Raw genomic sequence first — 27,323 nt, 5'->3', positions numbered from 1 at the left:
ATTATTAGGGTGAGTCAGCGGAGCCGGCCCTTAGCGTTATACTTCCCACGGCCCAATTAATTTGATTAATCGTCTTTTACTTTCTCGAAACTTCTAAATTAATAAGACTTTATCGATCTATAGTACATTTTTCAATGTCGCCGCCGACGAGTGGGTAGAGTGTCCACTGTAACTAATTAGTTAACTGAAGTGTACGCTGTAATTGAAACCATGGTCTGGAAGATAGATCACGTAAATCGGCACTTGGTGGCCGCGAGCCCAAATTGACTACGCAATGAATTGAGTAGCGCTAAGCTTGTCTTTAAAATTTATCTCGAACTGTCCCAATATGAACAAATGTAATTGCGGAAGAGCAGCACTGTGTCATAACAGACGCAGCATATGATTAAGGGTCTTTTTGAAAGCTACAGTTTAGTTATGTCTTGTTTATTTATTTATGGTTTTTATTCATTCTTGTATTGTTACGTATTAACTCATAATGGAACAAGCTTGACCCGTTTGCGTTGAATTATCCATGGAAAAGTGGTTGAAGCCCAGAAATATAGCATTAAAAGGCTGCAACAATATTGGTTAATTTCACTGAGGCCTCATAAAATTTCAGACAATTATCTGACTATGAAGAAATGTAAGAGATAAAAATCGGCACTTCCTTTGCAAGACATTTCTATTCACAACCTGTTGAAAACAAAATATATAGTTTATCTCGGACATAATTTACAGATAGGATAATAATAAATCTAAAATCAGTAAACGGTGATACTGGCCCTAGTAGATGAAAGATAGTACGAAACATCAACGAGTTATATGTTACCAAAGGACGTTACGTAAGTATCTGATACTTTATCATTCGCAGTGAGAGTTTCAGCGTCAGCTGCTCACATCCCACGAGTATGAATATAACGCGAAACCATTTATTTTACATTTAACGTTCAGTACCTACTGTTTATATCTGAAGCGTTTTGAATAATGACGAATTTTTTCCCTAAAATATCTTCAATACATCGAACAGGACTTACAGTTTTTTATTATACATGTATAAAGAATTATGGTGTTTAAAACGATTATATTTTAGTTTAGCAGTGACATCATAGTTTTTTTTTTTTTTCACATATAAAATTTCCTGCGTAAACGGAAATTGCGAAAACTCTTGTCAAACGAACAGAATGCGAACGTGTCGCAAAATGGAACACTCTCGTGCATTCCGCACAGATTCCGAATCACAATTTCCCGAATACGTCGAAACTTTATTTGTCATCGAAAAGAAGAAATTGAATCGTAAATTGTGTGCAAGAGATTACTTATTAAATATTTCATTTGATTGTAAAATTACACGTAATAGCAATAAAAAAGGTTACTTTCTTAACATTAAGCTCTGGACGAAAATTCCTCTACTATTGACTTAAGCGTTATTTCAAAATTAAAAAAAAATAAAACAATAAAAAATAAAACAGAAACGTTTAATTCAATTTTACTTATCGTTCAAACCTCCGCACGAAGAAAAACGACAAAGGCGCCGACATGATCAATATTATAACCATAACACCCAACAGCAGGAGGATTAAGCTGTCCCACCTTGTAACAAGATGAGTTAAGCTTGCCATTTGAGGGCTCTGATCATCGCAGTTGCAGGGTTTCGGGAGATTTTTCAGCGAATAATCGTCTGAATCGTGTTTCCTGTTCAAATCTAAGCTACTAAGCGTTATTTTTTTCTTCTCGGTCTTTTTACCATCGTCCTTTCTGCTCCAAACTCCACTTTTCACTCTCGTTTCGCTTTTAACTCGCGTTGTAGACATTTTATCTTCGAACTTCTGTTTACTCTTATTTAGATTAAGGTTACTCAATAACGATTTCTTTAGTTCTGGTGAAGTTATACCTGACTTGCTTCGTTCTGGAGAAGATTGGCTGTCATTATTCGGTTCGCGAATGGATATTGCGGATTTGCTGCGACTTCCTAATTCTTTCTGTGAAGATTTCGTCATAACTAGGTTTTTCCAACCGCCACCGGACTGGGATGTCCCTGTGAGGAGAAAGGTAGGTTAGATATAAGGCGGGAGGGTGGATAGGTAGGGGTTATATATTAGTCCAAGGAAAGGTATAAGGGATGGAATATGCAATCTCATTTCAACCTAATTACAATTTTATTATCACTGTCCTTTTACAAAAATACACCCGATCTTTATTCCTAATTTGTAAAAATAATATAACATTCTTCGTAGAAATATAAACCGACCTTAAAAAAGAAAATGTTCAACCCTTCATAATTATCAATTATTTATTTCTGCGAAGTAAAACTTTATTATAATTTGCTAGAAAAAGGCTTAAGGCGCTACCCTGACCAAATAACCTTGAGCATTCGTTCCCTCTTTGCCGCACCCCACCTCTACAATACTTCGTAAAACACTACTAGCGCCATTTGGTAAACAACTTACGAATATGCGTAAAAAATATAGATCTTGGAATCCGTAGACATGGCATTCATTAAAAAAAAATTTTTAATATATAATATATATATAATATATTTTTAAATTTTTTTAATATATATATTTTTTTTAAAATTTAATATTAGTATAATATATTTGCTGTGTACAATAAAAAGTAAATTAAATTTATTTTTTTGGTGCGTAAATAATTTTGGTAATGAATTCAGTCACTACACTTACGTTCATAATGAATACTTTCAACTTTTATTCTAATACTAGCGGCTCGTCCCGGCGTCGCACGGGTGCAATGCTGATACTAAATATAAAATATATATAGATGAAAAGATACTAATATATAAAAAACTAGCTGACCCGGCAAACGTTGTCTTGCCGCTAAACGCTATTTTAAAATAGGGGTTGGTGGTAGAAGGGTGAAAATTTAGGGTTGTATGTATTTTTTAATGTTGTATCATAAAAAAATAGAAATTAAAAATTTTGTCTAAAAAATAAAAAATAGATTTAGGGGTGGACTACCCCTAACATTTAGGGGGATGAAAAATAGATGTTGGCCGATTCTCATAGATACCGCATAAGGACAAAAAATTTCATCAAAATCGGTCAAGCCGTTTCGGAGGAGTATGGCAACGAAAACTGTGACACGAGAATTTTATATATTAGATACCTATATTGTATTACATTATTATGTATATATTATATAATAGTACATTATTATATTACCGTTGCGTAGGTTTAAAGATCTTAGCATACAGACTGCGGAAAGCGACTTTGTTTTATGCTATGTAGTGAAGTATAAGTATTCATGATACTCGTTTGGTGTTGACTTTTTGGATTGAAGGCGAGTTATCAATAATAATAATAATAATAATAATAATATACTTTATTGCGCATGTAAATAAAGAACAAAATTTACATAACAAGCAATTATAGTAACAAATTGTTCAACCAGGCGATCTTATTGCTAATAATTGTATTTGCTCGCAAACGAAAATTCAATTACATCAACAAGTAATACAACGTAGATCGACGAAAAAACAGTCAAGTAACTAGGCGTTATCAAAGATTACTCAAAAAGTAGTTATAAGATCTCAATAAAATTTAAATGTGATGATATCAAATGTCATAATAAACATCAGCTTTCGATTAAATAAAAAATTATCAAAATCGGTACACCCAGTAAAAAGTTATGCGGATTTTCGAGAGTTCCCCTTAATTTATCTGGGATCCCATCATCAAACCCTGGTTTCCTTATCATGGTACAAAACTAGGGATATCTCCTTTCCAAAAAAAAGAATTATCAAAATCGGTACATCCAGTAAAAAGTTATGTGGTATAATACAACGTAGGTAGACAAAAAAAGCGTCAAGTAAAAACGCATTATTAGATATAACTCGAAAAGTAATTGTTAGATCTCAAATAAATTTATATGGGACCAAATGACACACACCACTTTTCGATTAAAATTTTTTTGTCGAAATCGGTCCACCCAGTTAAAAGTTCATATCCACTTACATAAAAAATACAGTCGAATTGAGAACCTCCTCCTTTTTTGGAAGTCGGTTAAAACAAAATACAGTCGAATTGAGAACCTCCTCCTTTTTTGGAAGTCGGTTAAAACAAAATACAGTCGAATTGAGAACCTCCTCCTTTTTTAGAAGTCGGTTAAAAAGCAATCTATCTTTATTATTCAGACAGTGTAAGTAGAGAAATAAAATAAAAACAAAGTAAATTTTATTATCATAGATAATCATCAAGATATCATAGATAAAACCTAATTAAAATAAACTTCAACAATAAATGCTAACAAGATGCTAATAAATTTATTATTGTTAATTGATATTGTGAATTGAGCGTGCGCTACCCGACACGGTGACAAACAACACAAGCTTCTCCCTCCAAACCTTGCGGCAGACTGAATTCCGATACCCTGTGCTTGAGTTACAGTAGTGAATACGCCCAGATTTTAGAAAAAAATCTATAAAAATTCAAATTTGGGTCTTTTGAAAAAAAAATTCTTACGTATTGTTCAGTATTCAATTGTCGATCAATTGGTGTCGGTTGCAAAATAAAATAATGTTTACTTTACGAGGAGATGCATATTATCAATCACTATTTCTCATTTTTGTGGTATCGTTGTGAGGAGATTATTTAACATCTATTCCTTAAAAAAAAAAAAACTAAATCTACCATTGTATAGTCAAAATTATGCAGAATTTAACTGTGTTTTTATTAGTTTGATTCTTTTTTCCATTAACAAGTAGATAGCTCCAAAAAAGTGCACAAAAAACGGCTAGCGCGGCGTTTTGGTCAGGGAAGCGCCTTAAATAAAAAAGTAGCTGAACTTAATCTAATTTTACCAATTAAGAAATAGGTTTTAGGAGCGAACTAATATTTAACAAAAAATCTACTACTGTATTTAAAAAAAAAAACTTTGTTTTTTTACAGAAACCTCATCATCATCACGAGGATTCATTATTTCGTTGAAAATGTTACGAACAAAACTCATAAACGTAAACGTTGAAAACACCGAAATGTTTAATTTGCAAACATTAGGCTCAACAGAAGCTGAATAATGCATAATGCTTACACTACAGTCGACGAGTCTCTGTCTAAATAAGACCGTTAATTTTGTACGCTCTATACATAAACACGAAACGTATTCTGTATTATTTGCTCTTTTATGCCCTAAACACGGACCTTTTTAATGTCATGATGCGACACAAAAGCAAGCTGTTTCAGGTTTAATGCTGTTCCAGTGTATATATACATATGCGTGTGTAAGTATAAATTAACGAACTGTGTTTTATGACTTTTTCTGTGATGGTATTTTTTATTTCGTATAATACTTTTATCATTGGTACATAATATCAATATTTTGTTATAGTTATACTAGCTGACCCCGCAAATGTTGCTTTGCCTATATGTTATTAACCCGCTTAATCCCCCCCCCCCCCCCTTATAACTTAGGGGTATGAAAAATAGATGTTGGCCGATTCTCAGACCTACCCGATATGCCCACAAAATTTTATTAAAATCGGTCGAGCCGTTTCGGAGGAGTTCAATGTTTAACACCATGACACGAAAATTTTATATATTAGATTATATACTAAGGAACGATTTCATTGTTTGTTGCTAACTGATAAAACAAAAATAAAATACTAAAACGATTTTAAAATCTCATTCACAAGGATTACGTTATCACTAGAGTTATACGAGTATAGACTATATTTTGATATGAGAAGACCTGACCTGTCTCCTAAATCTGTCCTGTTTCCTTACCCGGTTACATATTTAGAAAATTGCGTTACAATAGCAAGAAGAAACTGAAGGAATGCATTCAGCATTTTTCCGTTAAATCACAATATCGATTCTTTGGACAAAAAATGAACCAAAAAAAAATAATGAATGGCAATATGATTAAGAAAAAACTGAAGGTTATCGTTGCTTTTCAGCGTTTTTGAGTATATTTAAAAAGTCAAAACAAAAATGTAGGGAACGAAATTAACATTTTTCATTACTCGTACTAGCAATAAATAATTAAATTCCTTAACATTTAAACTATGGACAAAAGTCCGATCCCGATTTTCTATAAATAAATCAAAAAAGTGCCTAAACGTTGTTTCGAAATTGAGATATATCTAATATATAAAATTCTCGTGTCGCGGTGTTTGTAGTTAAACTCCTCCGAAACGGCTTGACCGATTCTCATGAAATTTCGTGTGCATATCGGGTAGGTCTAAGAATCAAACAACATCTATTTTTCATCCCCCTAAATGTTAAGGGTAGTCCACCCCTAAATTATTTATTTCTTGGTGTATTAATTTAGATAAATTATTTTTATTTTTTATTTTTTTATGATACAACATTAAAAAATACATACAACCCTAAATTGTCAACCAAATTGTCAACCTAATTGTCTTGTTTAGGGGCAAGACAACGTTTACCGAGTCAGCTAGTATATATATATACTTGCTTATATATATATAAGCAATAAAAACCTATTATTTAATCGCACGTATCATTCAAACTTCCGGACAAAGGAAAACGACAAATGCGTATGTAACCAAATCAATATTTTTCTTTGCCCCTCAACCTTACCCTAATCAAAAAACAATTGCTCCACGACCTCAGCAAGCCTTCAAAGGACGAACCAATAACTCACTTCAATTACTTTTACTGGTCCCTAGCTTTAGTAATACCTGACCACGTTATTATCGAAGTACATGTCTACTGACGCAGTTCTATAAGCCGTAACGTAAAGATATTCAGCCTTGTGCTTTCTCTGGGTATAGATTTTTTAACGCAAAAAAATATAGAACTAATACATCTTAAAATTAGAGGATTTATATTTCTCTTTTCAAACGAATTCGAAAAAAGAAGGACATTCTCAATTGGACTTTATTTTTTATCTATGTATCATTCATCTCTTTATTCTCTTTTTAAACGAGAGTTGGCGCTTGTCGTGTATTATCATTAAAATTTTGATCAAGGTCTGACGAGTACTATTTGAATAATCCCTAATAATGCGTATTTAATTAACAATTTTTCAACTGCCTACGTTGTATTACTTGTCGATGTACATGTTTGCGAGCAAAACTAAATATATTTTAAACTAGCTGTGCCCGCGACTTCGTCCGCGTGGAATAAAAAAAAGTTATTTTCACTTCGCAGAGTTATAAAATAAAAGTAGCCTAAGTTACTTCTTATTACAACAGCTACCTGCCAGTGAAAGTTCCTTCAAAATCGATCCAGCCGTTTCACAGATTAGCCGGAACAAACAGACAGACCGACAGACACACAAAAATTGTAAAAAATGTTATTTTGGTATATGTACCGTGTCTACATCCATATACATTTAGTGAAAAGCGATTATTTTAATATTACAACCAGACACTTCAATTTTATTTATTTGTATAGATTAATATCCAATAGTTTTTTATACACATCCTTCAATCTTTTGTCGCTTCCATCGTCAAATATGTATGAATTATTATCATATACATTACTAAGATGATCGCTCAGATGTAATGTGTGACGAATGAGATATGTACATTAACGTATCTCATGTTAGAAAGAACACGAACACGAAAAATCCAATAAACACGTTCGAGTACGAGATGTTAGCAAAAATTTTGATTTATATGAGAATATGTGATATCTGAAATGTCGTAGGTTCGCGCTCAACGATTACGTAAACCGAGGCAGTCGTGATGATACGACCCTTTCTCATTTCTTACATGCCCTGGGAATATTTTAAAAGGTTTTTTTCTTCTTTAATAAAAAAAATTATATATATATATATAATATCATAGGCAACTGAATGCCTGTCGTTTAGATAACTGTTGATTGAAATATGTTTAGATATTTTTAATATATATACGCTACGCTTCAGGCTGTAACATCCCATAGGTCTCTTTTTCTCTTCTTTCCATATAGGAGAAGGATCGGAGTTTAATCCACCACGTTACTCCACTGCTAATATATTCAATATATCTATATTATGCTGTGTGGTTACGGCAATGAAGAATATAATCACCCCCTCTCTTCCCGTGAGTGTCGTAAGGGGCGACTAAGGGATAACACAGTTCCACTACAATCTTGGAACTCAAAAAGCCGGCCGATGGCGGGATAACCATCCAACTGCTTTGAAATACACAGGCCGAAGACGGGCAGCAGCGTCTTCGGTGTAAAAAAGCCAGCCCTGCGGTCACCAACCCGCCTGCCCAGCGTGGTGACTATGGGCAAAACACATGAGTTCACACCATTTTTGGCGCGAACTTGTGGAGGCCTGTGTCCAGCAGTGAATAGATTAATAACGTACTCTCTGAGGCACAGTGGGGAGACCCACAAGGACAGAAAGCCAGACCGGAAATAAATATTTGCACTAATCCTCCGTTGAATAGGTGGCAACACGGCCACGCACCACTAGACCAGAGCGGTCGTCAAAATGTGTATAAATTCACACATAAATTGCAAGCTGGGTATACAACACACAAACCTAGGCCACTGCCAACTACGTTAAGAGGCCAGTCAAAATAAAGTAAATTTTGGTATCTTAAACAAAGGTTACGTCAAGAAGTAAATACTCTTTTTTAGATCCTTCTTTTTACTTATATACCTTAAATAAAATACCTTATTTTTTTAAACTACACATTAAAATAAAGCCTATTTAAATCGATCAGGTATATATTTTACGAAAATTATATCCATGCTTATACATTAGAGAACTAAATAGACATCTACATATATTTTTAACGTATATAAAATGTTTGTGTTGTTTTAGTTTAACGTTTAACTATAAAATATCTACTATTTTTATGGTCACCAAAACTCTATTTAGATTGTCATCTCGACCGCACCGACTAATCTTTTTCGTCTCTCATTCTACGTGACCTTGGCGCAATCATGCAAACTTTTTCGGGACCAGGGAGTCATTAATTCAAATGCAAAAATGAATTAACTAATTGTATCATTAAATTAAACAAAATCGGGTCCCAAAAAATCAGAGTCATTATTGTAATACTTTGAAGCAGATTTTTGTCTGTCTACTAACGTTATAGTATACGTACAAATATATATTTTTTAACTTGGCCGATATTTAAAAAGCGAACTTTTAAACGAATATTAAGTATATTTTATAACGAATATTTTGTTTATATATTTATTATTACTAGTGGTCGCCCAGAGGTCGAACATCGACCATAATGAAATTAAATTATAAGTTTGAACATTATTAAGGTTCATTTGTCAAAGACTGTACTTCTATAATAATAAACAAAAGAGTATATATGCTTGTGTGTGTCAAATACGCGGTAGTGTATGTAATGTTTTTTTAGTGATTTAATGTATTTCTTATGCATAATTTTAAAATAATATTAGCATTATGCACTCTTTCTCTACATAAACTATAAGTGTGCGAAATTTCATACTACTCCGTCCGCGCAGTTTTCGTAAAAAGGGTTACAAAGTATTTGCTTCACGTATTATTATAAAAATTTATTTAAGCTTGTTATATATAACATGTTGCGCAAAAGGCGGACTTAAGCCTTACAGCCTTATTTACCAACTTTAAGACTTACGAAACCAAAAAAATAGCGTTGAGGTAGGTTATTTGGCATTTATATATTTGGAGCATTAGGGGGAACTCAGGCTGATGAATTTATGAAAAAAGGATTTTAGTTCAACACAAATAAAATAAATCCACGCGAAGGCGAGTTACAGCTAACCATAAACATTACAAGGTTACCCAATAAGTCCAAATAAGTCGCAAGACGTATTATGTCACGATAACACACGAGCTCCAATAATTCCGCATTCATTAAACGTCCTACCAAGGTTTATCCTGACTGGTAATCTTAGAACTGGCACCGTTCCAAGAATTGTTGATCAAAAGGATCCAATCCGTGTAATATTTGATCTCGAGGCTGAAGGAATATTTGGCACGGTGATATCGCTTGGTTAAACTTAAACTGGCTTCTGGCTACGGTACCACCTGTTCGGGTATATAACTATAACCAGCTCGCTGGCGCAGTTTGTATAGTGGCCTTTCTGCTCCGCGGGATGCGGGTTCGATTACCACCTGAGTCTGGGTGTAATATTTATACATACATATAATCACGCCTCTTTCCCGTAGGGGTAGGCAGAGACCACTTCTTTCCACTTGCTACGATCCTTACATACTTGTTTCGCTTCATCCACTTTCATTATTCCCTTCATACATGCTCGTCGGTTTAGGGTACTCTTGACCTGGCCTTTTTTCAAGACGTCCCCGATTTGGTCTTGAAATGTCCGCCTAGGTCTACCCCTTCCAACACTTCCACTCACACTCGCCTTATACACTTTTTTCGTCAGTCGTTCTTCATTCATTCTCTCGACATGACCAAACCATCTCAGCATACCTTTCTCAATTTTTGCCACTACATCTTCTTTCAGACCACACCGTTTCTTTATCTCACTATTTCTCATCCTGTCACTCAGTTTAACTCCTATCATACTTCTTAACGCTCTCATCTCAACTGCATTTATTCTGCTTTCATGTCTCTTCTGCCATACCCAACTTTCACTTCCGTACATGAGTGTCGGAAGCAACACCCCCTCATGCACAGCCAAACGAGCCTTTTTAGACACCTTCCGACTGCTCATAAAGGAGTTCAAAGCTCCGTTCACCATGTTTCCTGCATTCACTCTTCTTTCAATATCACTCTCACACTTTCCATCTCTTGTAAACTTCGAACCCAGATACACAAACTCATTCACCTGTTCAATTTGTTCATCTCCAATCACGATATTACAGTCTGTCACTACCTCATCTCTTTCAAACACCATCACTTTCGTCTTCTTTACATTCATCTTCATTCCCTTTCTAACAAAAACTCCACTCATAGCAGTTACCATCTCCTGCAACTCCTCGGCCGAGGACGCAAGTAGTACTTGGTCATCAGCATAGAGAAGACATTTGACGAGTAACTCACCCATTCTCAACCCACTTTCATTCTCTTTTAACTCTGTCAAGCAATTGTCCATGAACAAGTTAAACAGCCACGGTGACGCTACACACCCTGTCTAACACCTTTTTCGATATTAAACCATTCAGTGTATGCCCCGTTTATCCTCACACAAGCACTAGAATCCCTATAAAGAGATTGTAGTGCTCGCATGAGTGCGCCGCTCACACCGTACACGGACAATGCTGACCACAATTCATTCCTCACCACTCTATCATAGGCCTTTTCCAGATCCACGAACACGCAATAGACCTTTTTGTTTTTTGCTAAAAACTTTTCGGCTATGCACCGCAAAGAAAAGACCTGATCCGTACATCCCATTCCCTTTCTAAATCCCGCTTGTGCATCCCATACTTTTTCATCTGTTTCATTCACAACCCTTTCAATCAACACTTTCGCATACAATTTACCGACGACGCTGAGAAGGCTTATACCGCGGTAATTTATGCAGTCCTGCCGTGACCCTTTTCCCTTATACAACGGCACGATTACGGCTTTGCACCAGTCTTCCGGTACTTGCCCATTTCGCCAGCACAAATTGAAAAGGCAGTACAGCTGGCTAGCCACTAAACCCTGTCCAGCCCTCAGCATCTCGACGGTGATCCTGTCATACCCTGCAGCCTTACCTAATCTCATACTTTTCAGCGCTTTCACTATTTCGTCCATGCTTATCTCACTTTCATCGACACTTATACTACTCTCAATGGAAGGTGCCGGATGTTGTACCTGCACTTCCTCTCTTTCAAACACACTTTCAAAATACTCTTTCCATCTCTTTAACACACATTCTTCTCCATTTATAACGCTCCCATCTTGACTCCTGATTGTGCTCAGCTCCGAGGGAGAAAGTTTTCCTCTGGCTGTTTTGATGGATTTCCAGAAAAACTTAATGTTTGACTGGAAATCTTCAGTGAGCCTCCTATCAAAATCATCCTTTCGTTCTTCTTTCTTTCTAGACACAACTTCTTTCGCTACTGATTTCAATCTTTTATACTTCGTTCTTGCTTCCTTTACCTCGTCATCCGTTGCGTAATATTTATATAGGTATATAATATTTCTATGTATATCTATTTAAAAAAAAAAGCAAGACTCGATAGTCAAACGAACTTAATGTATCGAAAAATATTTCGGGAGTCGATACAAACTCAAAACCGAAGAAAATTTGCTAGCCAGCGGACCTTTTATAGTAAGTCAAATGACATACTAATTTGCTTTTTCTAATAAGGTCAAATAACATAATGTTAACAAATGATGAAACAATAGTCAATTAACAGCCCATAATATCAACTGGTGATCCTCGGGAGTAAGGGTAACTGAGAAGTTGAAGCACTAAAAGGATTATTGGGCCATAACTTCGTTTTCTAAAAACTGACCTTCGACCTTATCAGAAATTATCGATATTTGAAATTCAAATACTGCACAAAATTAAATATTGTTTCTAAAATATATGTCACCTTATACAAAATTACGCATATAACATTCGAAAAGAGAATTTTATTGTACTCGTTGTATTTCAAAGGTCGACAAATGGATAGACCGTCTATGAATAGGTCACTTTTGTATTGCAATTGTCGGCGACATCAGCTATTCCTTACGTTGCACATCCGCTGACAACCACTGGATCTGATACTGTAAGTACGCCCTTTGTATTTATAGATACCATACCATATAATCCTTGACGACAAAGATTTAAGAAAATGAACACCAGTCTATTCGATTGTCATCTTTAAATTTGAAATTTTGGAGAAATTGTTCAATAAACGAAAATCACTATGAAATTGGGGAAGTTTTCACAATCGAAATAACAAAGCAAGACATAACGAATTAAAAAGAAAATGTTCAATTGAAATATTTGCTTCGATTTCTTAACCGTGTCCAAATTCAATTAGGTCCAAATTCAATTACTTTGACGTCACGGTAAACTGAAGTAGGGCACAGCACGAAATTTCCTGCTCAACTAGGATAGTACTTCGACTTTAAAGAAGATCACAGCTAAATAATACTGCTTTCAAGCAGTTTTGTTTTCCTGTTGGTGAGTAAGGTAACCCGAGACCCTGGGTGGAATTCGGGATAAGGTCGGCAACGCGCTTATGATGTTTCTAGCATTGCAGACGTCTATAAGCAACGTAATCGCTTACCATCAGGTGAACCATACGCTTTAAAAAAAAAGGAAAGTAAAGTGGCGTTTCACTAAAAATAAAGTTATATTAGTCATCTCTAGTTCGAGACAAGGAAAGAAAATCGAAACTAGAAATTGGAAAACAAACGCAAAACGAAAAAGTACCTGTTAAAACAATGTGTAATGTTATATCCGCAAAAAATATCCAAATATAAATTTACCTTAGAACCATTAAGAAAAAAAAGTTAACAGTCATAATAACCATTACAGAAGCCGCTTTAAATAAAACATGTAATTAGTTTGCCGGGATAAAAATCTAGACTACCAAATACGTGACCTATCCGTCTAAATCTTTACGAAATTTCATTCAAACGACCTAATACAAGTATGCTAATACAATAATATCACGTAGACCCGAAGATAAGTGCTCGACTAAATCCTTATCTTCTAATCTGCATGTAAAGGAGAATATTCGCTCGAGTACTTGAAAGTTAGTCGGAACGCCCACGGTGATGAAATATTCAGGGAAACCTCAACAACTCGCTAAATTTACTTCTGGATGAATCCTTTATATTTATGACAATATGCGTCCTCCAAGTATCAAAAAAAATAAATAAACAATACTTGTATTTCATGTGATAGTTGGTGTCTGATGAAATTTTTGCGTATTTAGGTAACATTACGTAAAATAACATTAAGATTATTTTTTCTCTAACATGATTTTCTTTTTGTATATAAAAGAGGCCTATGCCCAAGAGCAGCTGGTCATAGATAGTATTTTTTAACTTCCGGTTTCATTCGACTCTAAAGACATAAAAATAGTAGATAATTATATTTTTTTTACATTTGATTTGCGTAGTAGTCTCAGCTTTTAGCTGTTGCGCTAGCGGACGAAGATTGTCGTGATCTGAGCGTTCGTGTCTATGTGCTGTGTGTTTGTAACCAAGATACAGAAATTACATCCCACTTGAGATCTCTGGATTCGAGACATCTATACTAATATTATAAAGAGGAAAGATTTGATTGTTGGTTTGCATTGAATAGGCTCCGAAACCACTGGACCCATTTGAAAAATTCTCTCACTCTCAGGAAGCTACACTATCCGCGGGTCACATAGGCTATATTTTGAAAAAAATTTGGGGAAAAAATATTTTAAAATTTTTGTTAAATTCCCGAGCGAAGCAAGGGCGGGTTGCTAGTATATATAATAAATTAGCCTCGACATTTCTTAATATATAAAATTTTTAGCTTTATAATAAACTATATACTTTTGTTGTCGTGAAATGTTTAATAAATAATAATGATCCCTCGAACAAAGCTCAACCCACGCTTAATAAACACACAAATATATAAGGTTCATAGCACTTAGTACTAAGTAGACCTAAATCCAGGACAGGGACAGAGTTTTAAGAAGATTAATGCGCACTTATCATTACAAGTTCAGGCGTCTTCGAGAAAACTTCGAGATGTCTACATACATACACACTTACGTACATACACACGTATACAAAAACAAATTTCAACTTAACGTTATCTCGTGAGCTTGCGAAGCTTTTACCCATTATGGAACGACTTCTGTAATGAAATTACTGAATAGAATGAGTGATAATAATACGAATAGCTAGTTACAAAATATCGTGATCGTAAATCTTTTATAACTGAATACTACTTTGAAAAAAAAAACAAGTATTTATCCTCGTCATTCGCTAATTATAATATAAAAAAAAATAATAATAATAATATATATTAAAAAAAAATGAGAGGCGATAAACAGAATCAAATAATGACAATGATTTAAAAATTGTCGCAATATAAATAGCGACAGTGTGAATTTATATAATAAAAAAAAATAAAAAATATATAGAAAGCTTTGATTATATATATTTAATCAAAGATAGAAAGATATTTTAACCAGTTAAAAATTAAAACAAAATTGTCGATTACGCAGAATTCTTTTTTTTTTTGCAATGTTTTACGTAACTGTATTAGTTCTAATTGCAAAAAGAGAGCGCTAATTTTGAAAATTAATTTGTATTTGAAATAGAAATATATAAAAGTTTTTAAGGCTTTAGCTTCTCGTGTGTGAAAATTATTTATTCTAGAAACTACTAGAGCGAATATGAATAATATTTCAAATTGATCTTGATTTATCGCGTACATTAAAATCACGTAAATCTACTAGATGAGGTTATTATTTTGATCTTTGACATTCGTACAGCAGGGCGATATTGTTTACAATTTCGATTATATTCCAATCTGTGACATTTATTGTTCTAGTTTTAAATTTAGGTTTCAATAGTACCTACGCCATCGAAACCACCATAACATTGTATCTCAAAAGAACTTATACCAATCTCGTCAAAAGCAAAACAACCGACCCGTCGTCATAATACGCAATCTTTTCTATTACAATAATTATGGTTTTTCGTTACAAAATATATATGACAAAATCAAGAACCAGGTAATTAAAAATAATATAATTTTACACTAAGAAGTAATTCTTGCGTGACAAGCTAATGGAAAATTCTATTCAATAACAACAACGCTCGCCTGTCGTTAAGCGTTTAAGGAGAACAGAATTTTAAGCAATTGTCGATAGTGGCAATCTATTTCGGACTGTGGCAATATTTGCCAATGTGGTTCCCCCGAAACTGCGACGACGCTTCATTGCCATTTCCTCCAGACCGTTTGCCGCTCGAATAATCTGATGAGGGGATTGCCAATCATGCTCGAGGTCTGGACTATTCGAAATTTAAATTGATTTTCAGTGAATGTTAAGGACGTTTGTTTCTACCTTCCGATAATAGATAGCGCTTATCAAAAAAAACTAAGACATAAATTGCGGGAGCCATATTTTATTAATAAAAAAATTATAAATATTTTTTAAGTTTGATCAGAATTGTGTACAGAGATGTAGGATATTTTACCTAATTTTTTATTGAAAATTTACTATAATTACAATCGCCTTTTTGCGGTACAAATTAAAAACATCTAAGTACTCTTTTCGTTACCACCATAAAACCACATACATAACATCATAATTTAATGACCGTTCCGTAAAATCTAGGTCATTTTTCAGACTGGTTTTTCTACCTAAGTCTTACCAAACCATAAATATGGAGAACGCTTTTATAATATAGATTTACGATCAGAATGGACGCCCTCGTGTCTGCTATCTTAAATAATATTAATGGGTTGTAAACATTTTATGCTTCGTCGTTTTTGCACTTTACAATTATTTTATACGATATTTATTATGATTTGAAGTAGTTTATCTATATTGTCTTATGATAAAACTGTAACTGACATTAATTCTGTACGTTTAAGATATTAAAAAAGTGTATGTGTACTTATGTACGCACGTAAGAAGTTATACTTCATTGGCTAACTAACTTCACGTTGCTAACTTCATCATTGACTAGCTAACTTCAGGGTGTCGGATTTTTTGTGACGGTGTGCGCATATCCTAAAAAATTACTATTCTTCATTTTACCATAACGTGCCAAAAGAAACTTCAAAAATATTTTGGAGTACCCTCCAAAAATATACGTGGTCTATAAACGACATTAAAATCACAACTGTATTTTTTTTTGTATATATATATCTGTCTGCCTGTCTATCGGTATCTTATATAGCAACCGCCACAAAACTACCGAATGAATCTATTTGAAGCTAGGCGCGATGTCTTCATAATACGAGCTAGCACTCACAGCAGTTATCTCAAAATACAGCATAGTTCCCATATCTGTTTGGTATAATGGCTACCAATAGCATCAAGATAGCATAAATGATTTCGCCAATGTCACGTAGAATTAATCCCTAATACCCTATGTGTTAAAGTCAAAATGTGTATTCGTGAACGACATCGCGGGTACAGCTAGTATTGTAATGCAGAACTGAAGCACGTTAATATTTGTACATGCTAGCCTCGGTACCTATCAATCCGATAAGGAATATTCTATTTATTAAAAGCCTATTAAATTATAAAGGTTGTAGGCTATAAAACATAACGCAACGTCTAACAAAGTCTTGCCTAAAATAAAAATAGTTAAAGGTTTATATTTATAAGTATTTTACTGTATCTGCCTATATATACCTGTGTTTGACTCCAATCAGACATTATTGATAGGCCTTAGTACTCTGTGTGTCTAGAAGACTCCTATTAAGTTTTCTTTTGAGGTTTGGAATATCCGTATTTCGGAGAATATACCAAGCAGTTGGTCCGAGTTATTATCATTAACACCAAATAACGATCGTTTGATGATTATTGCTTCAACCCTCCTCATATATGGAGACGAGGCTTTTGGCATTAACAGGCTAATTTCTGAACTTAATCCAATTAAAAAATTATTAGTAATTCATTAATTAATAATTAGTAAAAAAGCAAAGTAAATCAATCACTGGAACAACATCGCCCTAAAGGCAATTAAATTACCGACAGGCCGGATATTGACTAATCTACCCGAGTGTAACGTCATAACTAATTAACGGGCATTCCAAATTGGTATTGCAAAGCCACGTATTGCATTACCGGTAATGCAGGCAGATTTATTTAATGCACTATGATTTACGTGTCAAGCGGGATACGTGCCGTGTGTTTTGTTGTTTGTAATAGTAGCGAAGTAACGGGAACTCAAAATGATCAATAACAAAGATAGTTTTTTAATGTTTACGCGATTTCGCTCATTAAAATGAAACAACTTTTTCGGATTTGATCGCGGTTTATTAAGTTTTTTTTTTAAAGGAGGAGGTTACTCAATTTGACCGTATACACACACACATATATATATATATATATTTTTTTTTTTTTTTAATATGTATATGTTTGGAGATAACTTCGTCGTGTATGAATTGATTTTTTTGTCGGAAAGGAGATATTACAAGGGTGGTACCATGATAAGAAAACCAGGATCTGATGATGGGATCCCAGAGAAATCGAGGGGAACCCTTGAAAATCGTAGTGACGACTAGTGCGCTTGTTATTTTTTTTTTTCGTCTACTTACGTTGTATTACTTGTCGATTTAATTGAAGTCGGTTTTTTTCGTTTGGTAGCAAACACAATTATTATTAAATGTCCGAAGTTTCGGATACTTTACAGCAACCATAAAACACCATAGTATTACTGATAATGAATGTTAAAAACTTAGATGACAATATTTTCCTTCTAGAAATATAATTTCACGCCTATATCTAACTTCGAGTTGGATATTTATAGTGGAGGAGGTGAGATTGCCTTTAATGTCACCGTTTGACGTCAGCCGCAGATACATATGACATTTAAACGACCTTTCTATCTTAAAATAATAATTTAATTTGATTCACATTTTTTTAATACCACTAAGTGGGCAAATAAGCGTAAGCGTACGGTCGGCCTGACGGTAAGCGGATATCGTTGCATAAAAAAAATAATCGTAGCCTCGTAGCATCGCAAGCGCGTTGCCGACCCTACACCCCGGTTGACACGGCGCTTACGACAGAAGCTGTGATGCGTGTATGGGTTGTGGTTACCTCAGTGACCACATGCACAGATCATGGTCTTGACAGCAATATAAAAACATATTCGACACAAATAATACAAAGTTAGGGATTTTAGTTGTCGACCTTCATCTGTTATATACTCTAAGAGTCGGCACCTGTTGCAAGATACTGAATATTGGACACCTTGTATGACTGCTTCAAAGAAACCTTGACAAGTGATGGGAATAAGGGCACTTAGGACCAGGTCCTTATGACTACTATCTCACTCGAGCTACAGTTACTGGTTCAAATTGAAATTTTTATTTCTTTTGGATAGTCCAATTTACCGACGAAGGCTATGAGGCTATGTAAAATTTTAGTACCTACGTTGTTCGCTCAAATTACGGCAAGTGAAACCGATTGACACAGTTAGTAGGTACACACTGTTATTAAATATTCGTAAACAATTATTGTAATGCTTTCAAGTGCAGATTGGGCCGTAAACAATGTAACTTTATGATTTTAGGGTACTTGTGAATATGGTCCAGTTAACAAAAGAAACTAGATACAACTTCTTGACTATTAATAATAAATTATCACTACATTTAAGTGAAAATAAGGATTTATTTATTTAACACCAACGAGATAAACGTAGAGACATTGGCCAAAGACACTTATAATCATAAGTATTAAAAAGACTTGAAATTCTGGATTATTATTTTGATATCTACAGCATAAAGTGATCCAACTTGTCTATGCATCAATCACAAAACCATATATAATATATAATTATGTATATGTTGTTTTGGATATTAGCTATTAAGGAGGAAAATCAAGAATATATCTTTTATAAGATTTTTTTTTAAGTGGTAATTGAAATCACAGCTACGATGATTTTAAAATTTAGTTAATAAACCAAAACATGTTTACTACAAGTCTCTTCCCCCATCAGTGGGGGGGAATTGGTCGTGTGAGGTAAATTATTGTTTATTCATTTTACGTCAACGTTTTAACATAGTCGTATATTGATCTGAATATTTCGAAAACTAGCCGATGAGAAACAGACCCAAAGTAAATACGAATAAAATTCATAGCAAAATAGCGAAATACACACTGACCTGGTATCGAATGCTTCTTGGGTTCAGCAACGGGTCCAGGAGATAGCGGTTCGGTGTTGCGAGAGACTACGCGTCTTAGTTCCCGGTTCTGAGCTGGGTTAGACGCATCCCAGGGTCGAAGGTCCTTCACGCCAGTTGCGTGGACTTCTTTCATGAACACCTCGATCAGTTCCTTTCCTGATTTAATAATACTAGCTTAATATTCCCATAAACTTAAAGAAATAATTTTGTTTATGACGTTGTGGGTATCCCCACCAGGGTTCGGAGAGCACGTTACATTGTCGAACCCGGTTGTTATCATAGATACCTGATAGTGATCGAGAAGCGTAGTGGATTAAGCTTCGACCTACATGGAGAAAGAGGCCTATACCCAGCTGTGGGAAGCTACAGGCTAGACCGATTTAATTCTTAGTGTTGGAAAGTGGAAGAAGATGCACGAAATTTAAATTTAGATATAATTGTGATATTTCTAGAATAAAAAAGGTCGAAGAAAAGAAAGGATGAAGGAATAAATGGTCAAAGTAAAAAAGGTTCTTCGATTAGGGATGGATGAGTAAATAGCCAGTTTCCATCAAATTCTTACTACACATCCTTTAGATGTCGAAACGGTTTTATGATTGGCAAGTTTACGACACGTAAAATTGCAAAAAAATCGTACCGAAGCGGATTTTAAATAAAATTAACATCATAAAAAAATTATCGGATAAAAAGTTCCGAGTTTTAATTTCACAATAATCAAGCTGGCAAAGATCTGATATAAATTGTATGATCTATTTATGTTTACCAGTCGTCTGTTACATAAGACAAAGGTAGACAAATGACAAGTTGCCTACTTTAGGAACAGACGACCATATCTTCCGATATAGATGCACATTTCTGAAATAAATGTAGATAAACTTATCAGGAGAACGAAAAACCTGTAAACTTTTAAATAGACTGTGTTATATTGATTGTTATTTAGTATTTAAACATATTATTTATAATTATTTCTTTAATCATTATCAAGGTCTTGCATTACCTACCTTTAGCGATATTCGCGGCGTATTGCTTCATCGCAATTTTCTCCACTGTGTTCTCGAGACCAAAGAAATTCTTGACGTCGAGCAATGCGCTCTGTTCGAAGCATGTCCAATCGGGATTCTCCGGGTGCACCTGGTGTATTAATAAAAAAAAATATAATGACATTTGCACTTAAATAAGATCTTATCGTAAATGGAAAGGAATATTCAATTTTATATCAGCAAAATTAAGTGTATTTGATATTGTAAAATCACGATTTTAAGGATCTACCTTAAAAACATCACGCGATAAAAAGCGCTTTGGGGTCATGCATTAATCATACGAGGATCGAAAGGCGGGAGGGGGTTGAACATCACGAAATATCACAAGAAGGAGGACAGGGGTGGAGGAAGCTATATTGAGATATCATTTATTTCTCGTTTAAAGCGCAATAACGAAACCAAAAACAAAACCAACAAACACCCTGAAACCTAGAAATTTGTATCAGGATACTAAATTTTTCAAAATTTACATCAGCATATTCTGAAAATTTCGATTAACTTTATCCGAAATAAATACACGTGATTTTTTAATATGGGGAGGGAGGGTAATTTAAAACCTTGCCAAACATCGCCAGAGCGGGGATACGATGTTAAAAGTTGCTAAAATGAGTTGCATGAACTGATTAATGGGCGACCCCTGTGACGTAACATTACCAAGTGTCCAATATTTAACGTGGTGTAAATCAATGCACATCACTTTTCATTGCCTCATTGTAACACACATAAGGCAACGATTAATAAATAATCTAAAGGACGCAAGTCGAGCAACAACTTAGAATAATATAAGATACAAGGATTGAGGAATATTATTTCGTCGTGTCATAAAGTGTTGCCACATTTCTCGGTCACGTGTGACAACAGGTAGTTTACAGTGACACTTAAAATGCCTGCTTGTCACATGAGCTCTTCTGAGTGCCCACTCAGAAAACTACAGTACTGTAATACTTGTAAGTTATTACATTGCAAAATAATTCCGACTGCTAGATTTAATTTTAGATTGAATGTTTCTTATCAGTCGAGTGCCTAAGGCTGAAGGTTCGATTCCCGCCTAAGTCTGGGTGTAATATTTGTATTTATATATTTACTAGCTGAACCCACAAACGTTGTTTTGCCATATATTTTACAGTCAGCTGTTACCTATAACACAAGCATTAAGTTGCTTACCATGGGAACAGACGACCGTGTATGTATGTTATAAGATATTTGTAAATATACTAGCTGACCCTGCAAACGTTGCTTTCCCATATATCTTATTAACACCCTTAATCCCCCCCTTATAACTTAGGGGTATGAAAAATAGATGTTGGCCGATTCTCAGACCTACCAGATATGCCCACAAAGTTTTAATAAAATCGGTCGAGCCGTTTCGGAGGAGTTCAATGTTTAACACCATGACACGAGAATTTTATATATTAGATTTATATTTACGAATAACAGACAAAATAAACGCCACACACTCAACTGGATGTGAAGGCGCGGGAAACGAACCCACGACCGCTAGCAGATTAGTCGGTTCCTCACAACTTGTAAAGTTAAACAATTTACAATAAAAACAATAAAACAAGACATTACGATAATAAAATATTCTGGGTTTTTTACAAGAAAAATAACAAAAAACCAACTCGCACATAGAGTCATATTTAAGACACGTGTAAGCATTTGTTTACGAGATGTAATCCTTTATGCGTTTACGAGTGTTTAGCCTCTTACGCCGAGTTGCACGAAACCAAATTAAAATTTAAGTAGAGATTCAACTAATTTAATCACAATAATTTCATACAATTCTTGCGATTAAATTAGTTTAATCACTACTTAAATTTTAATTTTGTTTCGTGCAACTCGGCGTTAAAGAATTAAAAGTATTAAAGAGTCTAACGCTATAAAGAGGAAAATTAGATTTTTTATCGCTTCTAATTGATAATCTCAAATAAAAGATTGACACAAAATTACACATACAAATACACTTTATTATACGCTAAAACAAGAATTATTTATATCGAAAAGGAAAACAAGAACACGTACAAAAGGCGGAATCGCTAAAAGAGCGATCTCTTCCAGACAACCTCAAGCGTGAAAAGGACGTGACAAAGAATTGGACGGCATGGAGGAGTACATACAATAGATATATAATCATACCCATATATACATACATATTCATATAAACATAATATATAAAATAGATATAAAAATACAAATAAGTCATCGACAATGGTATGCATTTGCAGCAAATAAAATAATAAAATTATAACGTGACTCGTGAATTTAAATTTAAATATCTTATTTAACTTTTAAATTTACTGGACCAATTTTAAAAATCGAATGTTCCCCTACCACTGAGTCGCATAGGCTATATTATAACGTGAGAAAATGGAACAGATTAAAAAAGAAGTTTTAAGCTTGCATGGAACATTGGCATGTGTTCAATGTTTAGTAAGTCACATGTAGAATTTTCTATCAATGTCAACGAATTCGTATTAGAATTGTGTAAAATTGAATATTTTATGTCTATCGTGTGTCACAACAACTGTTACACGTGCTAATGCAAAATAAACTCTAATTGTATATACACAGAGTTGACGATGTATGAAACGTTATAATTAGTATTAAAATATTCATATAGTAATAATCGCATTTGTTTCTTGTAAATGTAATTAGTTTAATGTCTGAGAAGCCGCAAGGTCGCACCTAAGCCTTTGAGGCGTCGCGACGTCGTCTGATTGAATTGAGGAAATTAATTTAAAGGCTATTTTTATTTTATTTTATTTTATAAAGCTAAGTAAGGAAACAATAAACAAATCGTTTAACACTATGCGTCTACATTTAAATAAAAATAAATTCCGAAATTTAGCTTTCAAATATCAACACATAATTATATTAGATGATTTTTTTTTCAATGCGAGTTATCCATAAATTACATCACAAGTTAAGGTGGGAGGAGAACAAGGAGAGGAGTATGAGGAGGTGTCCCAAATTTTTCATCACATTTCAAAATACGGTGCATCTAATTGTAAATATTAAAAGATTTAAAACATGACACTTCAAGGACGGGTGAAAAAATCGTTAAATTCGTTAGCGTAATTTAAATTTAAATATATTTTTGCCGTGTCTGACGAATACGTGTCGCAATTAAATGTAACTGTATGACCAAATGACACGCCTTTCGATTAAAACAAAAATCATCGAAATCAGTCGACCCAGTCAAGTTCTGAACATGCATAAAAAAATAATCGAATTGCGAACCTCCTCCTTTTTTGAAGTCGGTTAATTATGGACACACACGTCATTAAAATGATCGCTGTGTTCTGGACGTTTGTTTCTGTTGTCTCCGGACCCCAAACATTTCACACTACAGGGAACCGTAATCCCAAGTAGCGAGACGGTATCATTGATATAACCACACTTCCTTCTCCCAAAACCGTGTCACGGTCGAAAGGACTATTTTTTTTTTTTTTTTTTTTTTATTTCACTAAGTCGGCAAACAAGCGTACGGCTCACCTGATGGTAAGCGATTACCGTAGCCTATAGACGCCTGCAACACCAGAAGATCGCAAGCGCGTTGCCGACCCAATCCCCAATTCCCCCAGGAGCTCTGGTCACCTTACTCACCAACAGGAACACAATACTGCTTGAAAACAGTATTATTTTGCTGTGATCTGTTTGATTTATATGTTGTTTATCAAACATCGCATCAATCTTATCTTATAACTACCATCACGCGTAAGATAATGGACAATGATAAATGAACAAAAATTATTTTATTTATTAATGGACTTGTTTCATTGCACAACTATATAAAATATACTATACAAAGTGCAGACACAAAGCCTTATCGCCTTATCTAACAGTCAATAAGCAATGTACAAAATATTGTAAATATGATGACGTGTTAGCGCAGCACTGACTGTTGCGCTGACGGTCATTGCATCGATCCCCGATTACGACGGACGTTTGTATCGATGTTTGTCGTTGGCTGAGCGTTTGTGCTTGTGTATTGTATGTTTCCGAACATCTGATACAGGAGTAAATCCTAGAGGGGGCCGTTGAATGTAGTGTTGCCCAAATGCAAGAACAAGACGAGACTTAGCCAGTCTTGGTCTTGGTCTTGCGCCAATACACCTGGTCTTGGTCTTGGTCTTGCGCTCCCAGTCTTGGTCTTGGTCTTGGTCTTGCAGCAAGAGTCTTGCAAGTCTTGCAATTACCTATTAGTCTATTACTATTTATTAAAGTTTACTTTAAATCTTAGACAAACGTATTAGAATTGGAACATTGTGAGCTTGAATTAACATAGCCATAGTAAAGATCAAGCAGATTAATAAATAACTGAAGATTTGATAAGAAATTCGAAAAATCAACTGACCTATATGTCGTTTTCCATGGAAGTAACTGTTTCTTAATAAACATTTATGATTTATAAGCTTACATTTGCTAAAACATGTAAAAAAACAAATTAATTACAATAACTTGACTGTATTTTAAAGAACAATACTTATCTGTCTAGAAAGAGATTGAACCCTCAACTTATAAGAAATTTAATAAAAGAGTTTTACGATTTATCATTTATTTGAATAAAAAATAAAATACAACACAATTCAACAGCTTTATCATTAGGTTATGATACTTTATATCAATTTTTTTGACCAAGAATTAATACAAAGTAACCATCTGGCTGACTCATCACTTAACCTATTTCTATGTTTTCTAATTACTAATGATGCTTTAGAAAATAACCTCTCAGCAGGTACTGAAGTTGCAGGTATTGCATAGGTATGCATGAATTATTTCGAAAAACTCCTCAAATTTGCTTTTGGGTCTTTTAGATCTGTGACTCAAACTCTCGTTACTCGGACTAGAATAATTTGAATCTTCGTCACTCATATTAAATTGTACACGTGATACGTTTTTAGAAAACAACGAGAATTAGTAAAAACAATTATTAAGTTAGACTCGAAGCACAGCTCAATTGGAAATGACTGGAATTAAAATAATTCCTTTATTTATAGTACGTTTCCTTGCTTTCTACCGCGCCGCCTCGCCACGAGCCGGCTCTATGAAAAGGATGCCGCCGCAAATCAAACAATGCCGCGTGCGGCGTACAAACACACACTAAATATTACCTACTTGTACAGACGCGACGCGTGAATAAAATATATGTAAAGAATTAGTGCCAATCACTATTCTTTACATATAAGTGAATGTTTTGGCGTACATCTATACTAATATTATAAAGCTGAAGAGTTCGTTTGTATGTTTGATGACAGAAGTTTTAAAATAAATAAATAAGTCCTGAACGTCACTATACCTCCAAAGTTACTATTCCTCGTGGACGAAGTCGCGGGCACAGCTAGTAAATACTTACTCTCATCATCTCTCTCAGAGATATTCGGGCTGGTAAGTAATACAAAACTCTTATCGCAGGCTTTTTATTTTATTAGTAGGTAAGTACCTACGCTTTTTATATTATTTTATTAGTTTTGTAGAATTTTTTTACACGTTTCAAGTATATTTAAAAGTGGCTACAATATTTATTAAACGGGTGATATTTGAACACTTTTTGCTATTTTTTCTTGTAAAAACTTAAGAAATATAATGACTAAATGTACAATAATAGTACCTAAGTAATTAGTTTAAAACCATATAAGTAATCAATATTATAATATATACTTACTAGAATGAATTAATATGACATCTACTACCTATCCTTACCATTTTATCCTAATCATAATACTACTTGCGTGATCAGTATAATGTATTCATTTTCATTCTAAGCACTCTGAAACTTATTTATTCTTTGGAACACCTGTAGGTACTCTTAAAATTCGAAATTATTTTGCATGAGTATACCTACGCCCTATGGCGGCAATCAAATAGTGTCAAATGTTATGATTTCGGCGTGGCGGCAACGATTGTTTTAGATTTCAAAAGAAGCCGCCGGCGCGTGTATCATAACCATGTACTTCCGAAAAGCGGCAAATTTCTTTGAGAAGTAAGTACAAAACCTTTGATGCCGCATTATCAAAGTGCCGATGGTTAAAACATAACTATGCATGCACTCAGTTTGATTTTAATAGATATTTTTTTATTCGCTATGTTTATGGTATTAGTCGTAATGCGCATAGGTCCAGTTTTTCATATTCTTTGATACAGTTTTTTGCGTCTCATAGAATTCCTAAGCGTACCTACCTAAACACCGAACTATTACACCTAACTACTCAGTGAAATAGCGCTAAGTCCTAGCTGCAAGACGCAAGAGTCTTGCAGGCTATGTCTTGTTCTTGCTCAAGTCTTGCACGGTCAGTCTTGGTCTTGGTCTTGCTAAAAAATACGCGGTCTTGTTCTTGGTCTTGGTCTTGCAAAAACGCAAGAACAAGACCAAGACTGCAAGACCAAGACTGAATTTGGGCAACACTAGTTGAATGTGAAGCGTTTAATTATTGGCAGGCTTGACATTTGGCTGGGCGAGCGAACTGAAAAAAATGTGATACTAAAACCGTATGAAAAATATATAACGGAAGTGACGTAATATCAGTCACACGATGGTATAATATGACGTTTGTAAAACTAAAATATTACTAGTAAACTTTTTTTAAATTAATTATGTAATTTAATACTGTCGACAAAAATAAAT

The 27,323-nt window shown here is 34.3% G+C and overlaps 1 protein-coding gene across 1 annotated transcript in view; it reads right to left on the bottom strand.

The window, feature by feature from the left end:
• LOC123656342 (protein real-time) overlaps window positions 1–27,323 on the bottom strand; it is a 100,302-nt gene that overhangs the window by 30,055 nt on the left and 42,924 nt on the right. The window contains exons 4-5 of the mRNA XM_045592039.1: window positions 20,660–20,789; window positions 19,638–19,814 (exon numbers count right to left, since the gene is read on the bottom strand). Of these exons, the coding sequence (XP_045447995.1) occupies window positions 19,638–19,814; window positions 20,660–20,789 (307 nt within the window). The remainder of the gene's footprint in view (window positions 1–19,637; window positions 19,815–20,659; window positions 20,790–27,323) is intronic.

This window comes from Melitaea cinxia, chromosome 9, assembly GCF_905220565.1.
Source record: "Melitaea cinxia chromosome 9, ilMelCinx1.1, whole genome shotgun sequence".
Taxonomy (NCBI): domain Eukaryota; kingdom Metazoa; phylum Arthropoda; class Insecta; order Lepidoptera; family Nymphalidae; genus Melitaea; species Melitaea cinxia.
This window is presented reverse-complemented; position numbering and strand designations above follow the sequence as displayed.